The following is an 8,876-nucleotide window of genomic DNA, read 5'->3' on the forward strand; positions in this document are numbered from 1 at the left end:
CCCTTGACATCTTGGCAGCGTGACCACGTCGTGCGCCTCCGAGAGACACCTTCCACCCTGGCTCTCCGCACACTACCTTTTCCTGGTTCTCCGCCTACCTCTCCAGCACTTGTTCCTGACACCTCTTCTTGCTTTGCTCAGACCACCGGGGCTGGGGTCCTCAGGGCCTGGCCCGGCCCTGTTCTCTCCTCCCCTTACCAGAGGTTTAAGCCTCGTCTCCACATGTGTGGTTCCCAAGTCTCTAACTCCAGCCCAGCTTTCTCTCCTGACTCCCACACCAATATATCCGGCTGCCCTGAACATCCCCGTGGAAGTCCCTCCTCCCCGCACAGGCACCCCTAACTTAAACGCAAGGCTATTTCCCCCAACCCTTTCCAGATCTGCCACCGCCCCAGGAGCCCCAGCCCTACTGTCCCTACCCTCCCTTCACTCTGCTTATCGAACCAGCCACCAAATGCTGTCAACCTCACCCCTAAACGATTCTGCAATCCCTCCCCTGTCTATTCGCATTGGCATGCCTCGGCTTGGGCACCCTTCACCTCCCTCTGGCCTCTCTCCTCCAATGTGACTTCAGCCAGTGTTCTCTCTTAAGCACATCTCTGCCCTGCTCAGAATCCACCAGAGGCCCCCACTGGCCCAGGAGGAATGCGACCCCACAGCATGGCACAGCACAGATCACCAGGCCGGCAGTCCTGCCACCTGTCTGGCCCGTGTCTCCTGTCCGAGCCACTCTGTTCCCACTGGTCTGAGCTTGCCTCCCCTCAGGCACGTGCTGTTCCCTTATTCTCTGTTCCTGAGAGACCCCTTCTCAGGTTCCCTCTCCGAGGAAGCAAAGGCGGCCTGCCCTGACCGCCCTGCTCACATCAGAAGCCCTTTCTGGGTGCGCAAGGCCCTCTTCTCCTATTCCACGCTGAATGGTCACCATCAGTTTCTAGACTCCAAGTTCCTTGAGGAGGAGTTCTTTACCGCTGTATCCCCAGAGCCTGGAATGGTGCGTGGTACACAGCGGGAGCGTAAGGAAATACTTGTTGATTGAACGGCTTGATGGATGCAAGCCCCCTACGTGCAGCTGGCAAGCAGCCCTCCCCACCATCAACTCCCAGGGTAGAGCAGGGCTCTACTCTGGCTGGCTGGCAAGAGGCCCAGGAAGCGCAGGAGGCAGCTGTCCAGGGCTCCCTGCCACCTGCTGCCTCCTCCTTTTGTGTTGCCCTCACCAGGCTCCCAGAAGAACCTGGCTGGACTCCACACTCTTCCTATCAATGGCCAAGACACAACGCCGCCAAGACAGGAGCACACGGCCCAGGCATGGCACCTCCCCAGTCACAACGGCTGCCCAATTTGATCGGAGTTGACCCTGCCAGGGACACCAAGACCAATCCAGGACACCGGCCGCAAGAACAGCAGCTACACATACCACCCAGCCTGCCCCATACATCATCCCCTCACAGAGACTGAACTCATGCCAAGAGGGCTGAAGGCTTTTCCCGAGGTGACTGAGCAATGAGGAGGAGGCTGGGTTGGACTCTCAAGGCACTTTTTTTTTTTTTTTAATTTCCTTTGTATTTTTTATAGAGATGGGGTCTCACTATGTTGTCCAGGCTGGTCTCGAATTCCTGGGCTCAAGTGATTCTCCCACCTTGGCCTCCCAAAGTGCTGGGATTACAGGCATGAGCCACCATGCCCAGCCCTTGACCTCAAGCTATTCTACTGCTAAAGCCTGTCATTTTGGCTCTGCCCCATTCTGCAAGTCCAGCAGTTGAGTAGCACTAAGAGGCCACTCCTGATGAGAAGCTCAGGATCTCAGGCTGAGATCCTGGAGCTGTGATCTGTCCCCAAGAGCTAGACAAGAACATCTGGGGACAGGCAGAGGGCAAACTTGGGGCCCACAGTCCAGTGTGGGTGAGCCGGGGCAGGGGATGGCAATGCGGAAGGCACAGGCAACGCCACATCCCGGAGGCAGCAGCGAGCACTCAGACTCTAAGAGCAAAAGAGACACCAGGTCCTCCAGGCTACAGGCCCCTGCCGTCAGCCTCGCCTCGGAAGTTGTCATCACCCTACCCTAACCTACAGGCTCCTTTGGCAGGACCCCAGGGTTCTGGCCCAGCTGTTAGGAAGAGGCAGCCGCTGGCCCTGCAGCTGGAGGAAGAGCTGGTCTGAGCTCCAAGTCTGCCAGGCTCCTTGGGGCAGCTGGGCAGGATGAGACAGAGTCCAGGTCGGTGGCAAGGACACTGCTCACAGCGCTGCCAAGTAGAGCATGAGCTGAATTCTGCACAACTCAGGGGGCACTATTTGCATGTGTAAGGCATGAACTGTACCCGTGAGAGTGATGTCACCTGCTAATTCTGCCTGCCCAGCTGCCCCTCCCTGGGAGAGAGGGAAGAAGAGGAAGAGGGAGCCCTTTCCCTTCTTAGGAGCCTTCCAGGGCATCACCACCTCGCTTGCCCCAAACCCCCACCTGAGAAAGAACCACATTCCAGCCCAGCACAGATAAAGAGATAGTTTTATGGATAACAATATGGGACAGACTGGGAAGCTGTCAGGGCCAGTAGTGATGAGCTTCCCAGGAATAGACCAACACACAGGCAGGAGTGGCCCAGACAAGTAGATAGACAGAGGGACAAGGAAACCACCAAATGAGTAAGAGGCCCAGGCCAGGCTCAGCAGCTGTGTCCAGGCATCAGCTCCAGCTCTACCCTGGGGAACCAGTGGAGGAGAAGGGCTGGCCGGGGCCTCAGTCCTTGCAGAGCTCCTTCTCTTCATGCCCTACTATCCCTCGTCCAGCCTGCTGGGATCCTTGGCAGGTGGAATTCCCAGGGCTATGGATGGCTGGGCTGAGTGAGCAGAGGATCGAGCCTCTTGGAGACTCCCTGGGGAGGTGGAGGCCTGGGTGGTGTGGGGTTAGCAGCAGCACTTGGGGGAATCTGGTCAAGTTCCAGGATGAGGCCACTGCTCAGCAGGGCCCCCTGTGTCCAGGGCAGGTCCTCCGCCTGCCCACCACACCAACATGGTGCAATAAATAAAGTTTCAAGTAGTAAGTTTAAAGCAGGAGAGCTGGAGGCTGGCAGACTGGCAGGGGCTGAGAAAGAGAAGCCTCCAGCCACCCACCATGTCTGCTCAGTGGGCTCAAGCAGTCGCAAGTCTGTCTTGTGCACTGGAGTGGGGGTCTGGCCTTGATGTCCACATGGGCACTCCCCGCAGGGGCTCAGCCCCTCACACCAGTGCCAGAGCCTGCTCAGTGGGGCAGAAGCAGGGCAACATGGTGCCCACAGCATCCACGATGGCTGCCAGGTGCTCATCCTGCGCCTGAGGCCCACAGAGCTGCATGAAGTCTGCCAGACGCAGCAAGTATTCAAGGTTGTGGCCGGAAAAGCCCCGGCAGGCCAGGATCTGCGTGGCGATGGCCTCTTCAGGCGCAGGGCCCAGGTAGCCAGGGTTCTGTGGGGTGGCCACATAGGCCAATGCCTTCAGTGGCTGGTCAGGAGCATCTTGGGGATAGAAGGTGACCTCCTTGGTATCGTAGCCACCAAGCACTGCCTCTCGCACATTTAGGTACTTCAGGGCTTCGCTTACCTGCTCCCCTTGCACTTGATATGCCACGCCCCAAGTGCAGCCCTGGGAAGAAATAAGGACACCCAAGGTCAGTTATGACAGCTCCTTGCTGCTCCCTCTCCTATGCTAGCATGCCACCCCCACCCAGGACTATGCTCTATAAGGGAGGCTGTGGTAGGCTGATGAGCCATCTGGTGGCAGTCCTCAAGCCATTGTTCCCTCTTTCTTAAGAACAGTTGAAAGGCCAGGTGCGGTGGCTCATGTTTATAATCCCAACACTTTGGGAGGCCAAGGCAGGTGGATCACTTCAGGTCAGGTGGTCGAGACCAGCCTGGCCAACATGGTGAAACCCCATCTCTACTAAAAATACAAAAATTAGCCAGGCATGGTGGTGCACACCTGTAATCCCAGCTACTTGGGAGGGTGAGGCAGTAGAATCATTTGAACCCGGGAGGTGGAGGTTGCAGTGACTTCAGCCTGGGTGACAAGAGCAAGACTCTGTCTTTAAAAAAAAAGAAAAAAAAAAGAAATAGTTGAGGCCAGATGCAGTAGCTCACGCCTATAATCCCAGCACTTTGGGAGGCTGAGGTGGGCAGATCACTTGAGGTCAGGAGTTCCAGACCAGTCTGGCCAATATGGTGAAACTCTGTCTCTACTAAAAATACAAAAACTAGCTGAGTGTGGTGGTGCATGCCTGTAATCCCGGCTACTCAGGAGGCTAAAGTGGGAGAATCGTTTGAACCTGGAAGGCAGAGGTTGCAGTGAGCCAAGATCGCATCACTGCACTCCAGCCTGGGCAACAGAGCGAGACTCTGTCTCAAAAACAAACAGATAAACAAAAGAAACAACAACAACAACAAAAAACAGTTGGCAAAGTGGTCTAGTACCAGGGAAGACAGGATTCCTCCTCAAAGCGTGGTCCAGGATGCGGTGGCATCGCCTGTAAGCTTGTTAGGAATGCTGTGTCCCAGGACCCACTGTCATGCTACTGAACTAAGATCTGCATTCTAACAAGATCCTCACGTGATTCGGTGAGAAGCACTGAGCTAGAACACGTTTCTGCTCTGCCAGAGAAGCAACACACAGAGCTAGCCTGCAGCCTATGAGCTCTATCTGCCGGTCCCCCTTTACCCTGGGCCAGGGTCCCCTTCATGATTCAGGCACTTACCTCATGGTCTTCAAGGAGCGTCACCACACGGCCAGGCTAGGGAGGGAAGAAAGATTTTGAAACAGACAAGTTAGAAATCAGCTCTGCCATCAGCAAGGAAACCTTTATCAATCCCACTGGCCTGCGCCCCAGAGTGCCCTGCTCTGCACGCTCAGAGTCCCATTCATGCAGGGGAAGGTGGGGGAGTGATGCACGGATGTAGGAGAAACAGTAAGACAGATGTCAGTGGTCCCAACTGGTGATCAATACAGGGATCCACAGGTTCACAGACTCCAGCCATCACAGTGATGCACTGGACACATACATTTAAATAAGCCACAAACCCCAGACACAGGTTTACACATTTCTTTCTATTAGCCCAGAAAGCCCCGGACATTCCAGGGCACTGGCGCCCAGTATCCCGCCCCCAACCCCCTCACTCCCCTGGGCACGGATGGATGCTCACCATCTTGTCGCTGCCCCGATGGAAGGTGTCTCCCTGCCAGAAACGGCGGCTGTAACCGCGCACGAAGCCCACACGGCTGTCGCTGTAGGCGAAATCGGGCCTCCACACCAGGGAGCCGTACCCGAAAATCCACAGAGCTTGAGGGTCGCCGTCGTTTCGGGGAAATTGAGCGGACGGTGTAGGGGACTGCGAGGCGGGCGGGGTGTTCGAGGCTGCAGACTCCTGCTTCATGGTGCCGGGCACAGGGATAGGCCCAGGCGGCCTCCGGGGCTGGTCTCCGGCGTGGGCACGGAAAGACCGACGGACGCACACACCTGGCCTGGCACCGCTCGGTCGCTCCAGCTGAGCGCCCCCCATGGAGGCGCCCTTTAAACCCTCTTGCCGGGAGACCACGCCCACCACGGCCAGCTGCCGCGGTGATTGGGGCGGGGCAAATCCCCTTTTGGCCAATCAACTTCGGATTGTGCTTCTCACTTAACCCCGCCCCGGGCCCAGCGCGCCCGCTGATTGGTTCGGCTCCACCTCTGTGGCAAACCTGGCAGGAGTGATGCAACGGCAGGGGAGGTTTCTCTAGCGCCGGCATGCAGCAAGGGCGCCTCGGATTGCGTCAGGCGGCGGGCAGGGGGAACCCACCGGGCACAGGGCGGGCACCGGGAGTCTCCCCAGCCGCCCCCTCATGGCCTGGGCCCCTTGGAGGTACGGCGAGCGAGTCCCAGGCGGTGTCTGACCAGCCTTGCCGCTTGTGCACCTGGCCGAGTCCCTGCCAATCTAGGTGGCACAGACTCAGTCCCAAGTCGAGTCCAGGGCACGTCCAGAAGGAGCGCTCTGGGCGTCGTAAAATTCCGTCTCTGGAGCCCCTCCTGAGATCATGCACTGCGGGAAAGCTGTCGGAGGCACCGTCCGCATTCCACTCAGGTGCCTCACGCCGTTGGCCAGTGTGAGCAAACGGAGAAACTGGGTCGCGGGGGGCGGCAGGGGGTTCTGCAGAGACTGCGGGAATGAGTTAGGTAGGCCAGGCGCCTGAAACTTACAGACCTCACATGAGGGCTACGCCCCTGACCAGGTGTGGGACCCCTTGAGCCCAGGTAGGCTCGAGGAAGAGCCTGTTAGAGCGCTTGGATGGGCCGGCAGTCACTTGGGCTATAAAGGGTATAAAGATGCAAAAGCCAGGCTAGTCTTGCCCCCAAGGCGATGGGTTTAATTCTTCCTGGACGTGAGATTTTGCAGCAATGATTAATCCTTAGGCACAAGGTCCCAGGAGCAGCGGGCAAGGAGGGCCCAGTGAGGTCCTCACAAGGCTATGGCCAGCTACTGGTCTTCGCCCTTGGCTTCTAGCCTCCCAGCCGAGTCCACAGGCCTACTGGGGTTGACCCCCTAAACAGCAGCAAGGGACTGCCCTCTGGGGATGTCACTGACTGTAAAATGGAAACAGAGACAGCTGAAGGCCTTCTCTCCGAACTGGCCAGGAGATGGCTGGCAGGGGAAATGTGCAACATGGCTTCTCATTCGATTCTAATTCAATATTTAAACTAAACGTGATCTGCACACTTCACATATTCATTCCCAAGGTGTCGCAGACGTAAGTGGGAAAGTTGCACAGCAGTGTGTATAGTACGAAGCTATTTCTTTAAAACAAAAAGTATTCGTGTAAGAAATAATCTGGAAGAATATATCTAAACTGTTAGCAGAGGCTGGCACCAGAGGAGGACTTTCAGTATCAAACTTAAACATTAATGAAAAAGTCTGGATTTTTTTTTTCCTTTGAGATGGAGTCTCACTCTGTTGCCCAGGCTGGAGTGCAGTGGCCCAATCTCAGCTCACTGCAAGCTCTGCCTCTCCGGTTCACACCATTCTCCTGCCTCAGCCTCCCGAGTAGCTAGGACTACAGGGGTCCACCAACATGCCCAGCTAAGTTTTTGTATTTTTAGTAGAGATGGGGTTTCACTGTGTTACCCAGGATGGTCTCGATCTCCTGACCTTGTGATCCGATTACAGGTGTGAGCCACCGCGCCCTGCCAAAAGTCTGGATTTTTACAAGGAGCATGAATTACTTTTCCAACCAGGAAAAAAAAATATATATATATATATAGATAGATAGATAGAGAGAGAGAGAGAGAGAGAGAGAGAGAGGCACATGGTCCTTTCTGGTTATTCCTTTTTTTTTCACTTTCTCTCCATTCCCCACATTCACTCTCCCTCTTCTCTTCTATCCTGTCCACTTTAGTTCATGTGAGCACCTCCTTTGTTGGTAGCTTCTTAGAAGAATGTCCTCTTCTCCATTCACCAGCTATGGGTTGTAGGCCGGGAAGTGGGAAACTGGTATCCACACATTGTTGAAGTATCTTTCACAAACAACCCTTTGAGAAAGCAGCTTGGTGATACAAATCAAGAATCATAAAATATCCCTGCCCTTTGACCCAATACTCCTTCAGGAAATTATTCAAAATACGGGAAAAGCCATATGCCTGAATATTTTCAATGCATTGTTACTTTTTTTTTTTTTTTTTTTTTTTTTTGAGGCAGAGTCTCCCTCTGTTGCCCAGGCTGGAGTGCAGTGGCACAATCTCAGCTCACTGCAACCTCCGCTTCCCAGGTTCAAGCGATTCTCCTGCCTCAGCCTCCTGAGTACCTGGGACTACAGGCACCTGCCACCACGCCCGGGTAATTTTTGTATTTTTAGTAGACACGGGGTTTCGCCATATTGGCCAGGCTGATCTCAAACTCCTGGCTGTGATCTGCCCACCTCGGCCTGCCAAAGTGCTGGGATTACAGACGTGAGCCACCACTCCCGGCCATTACTTATTATAGCAAAAACAAGAAAAAAACTACTTAAATATCCAAAATTAGCTAAATGTTTAAGGAAATTATGTCAATTTACCATTCATATGACGGAAAAATGTACATGCACACACACACACACACACACAAACAACCTAAATACCCAGCAATAATTAGTTGCATAAATATGATACAGTCCATTGAATTTGTGCAGACATTAGAAACAATTATGTATGTCGGGCCGGGTGCAGTGGCTCACGCCTGTAATCTTAACACTGTGGGAGGCCAGGGTGGGCAGACTGCCTGAGCTCAGGAGTTCGAGACCAGCCTGGGCAACACGGTGAAACCCCGTCCCTACTAAAAATACAAAAAAAATTAGCCGGGCACGGTGGCGGGTGCCTGAAATCCCAGTTACTCGGGAGGCTGAGGCAGGAGAATTGCTTCAACCCAGGAGGCGGAGGTTGCAGTGAGCCAAGATTCCACCATTGCAGTCCAGCCTGGGCAACAGAGCAAGACTTCGTCTCAGGAAAAAAATAATGTAGTAAAAATGTGTATGAGTGCATATTAAGGCAAAAATGCAAAATATAAATTTTCATATGTACTATTGTTAAAAACAGTAACAATAAAGATAGGGAGGCAGCAAATACCAGTGTGTTGGGATTGTGAGCAGTTCTCTCCTTTGTTTTCCAAGTTTTATGGAAAGTAATGTTTAAATAATAATAAGTTAATTTTTGCTGGGCGTGGTGGTTCACACCTATAATCCCAGCACTTTGGGAGGCCAAGCAGGAAGATCGCTTGAGCTCAGGAGTTTGAGACCAACCTGGAAAACATAATGAAACCTCATCTCTACAAAAAATTTTTAAAAATTAGCCCGGCTTAGCGACATGCACCTGTGGTCCCAGCTGCTCAGGAGGCTGAGGCAGGAGGGCTGCTTGA

The 8,876-nt window shown here is 54.1% G+C and overlaps 1 protein-coding gene across 1 annotated transcript; it reads right to left on the bottom strand.

Moving 5' to 3' along the window:
• Positions 1–2,481: 2,481 nt before the first annotated feature.
• Positions 2,482–6,006, bottom strand: CHAC1 (ChaC glutathione specific gamma-glutamylcyclotransferase 1). Its single transcript, XM_003900794.5, has 3 exons — positions 5,163–6,006; positions 4,718–4,753; positions 2,482–3,612 (listed from the first exon to the last, which is right to left on the bottom strand). The coding sequence occupies exons 1-3, from the start codon at positions 5,517–5,519 to the stop codon at positions 3,211–3,213; spliced, it is 795 nt and encodes a 264-aa protein (XP_003900843.1). The 5' UTR covers positions 5,520–6,006; the 3' UTR covers positions 2,482–3,210.
• Positions 6,007–8,876: the final 2,870 nt, after the last annotated feature.

This window comes from Papio anubis, chromosome 7, assembly GCF_008728515.1.
Source record: "Papio anubis isolate 15944 chromosome 7, Panubis1.0, whole genome shotgun sequence".
Classification (NCBI taxonomy): domain Eukaryota; kingdom Metazoa; phylum Chordata; class Mammalia; order Primates; family Cercopithecidae; genus Papio; species Papio anubis.

What these genes read in the sequence shown, in the direction of transcription:
- CHAC1 (XM_003900794.5), bottom strand. Translation starts at nt 5,519, where the DNA reads ATGGGGGGCGCTCAGCTGGAGCGACCGAGCGGTGCCAGGCCAGGTGTG. An exon ending in ATCGGGGCAGCGACAAGATG is followed by an intron (nt 4,754 to 5,162) that starts GTGAGCATCCAT and finishes TTCCCTCCCTAG; the next exon opens with CCTGGCCGTGTGGTGACGCT. An exon ending in CGCTCCTTGAAGACCATGAG is followed by an intron (nt 3,613 to 4,717) that starts GTAAGTGCCTGA and finishes ATTTCTTCCCAG; the next exon opens with GGCTGCACTTGGGGCGTGGC.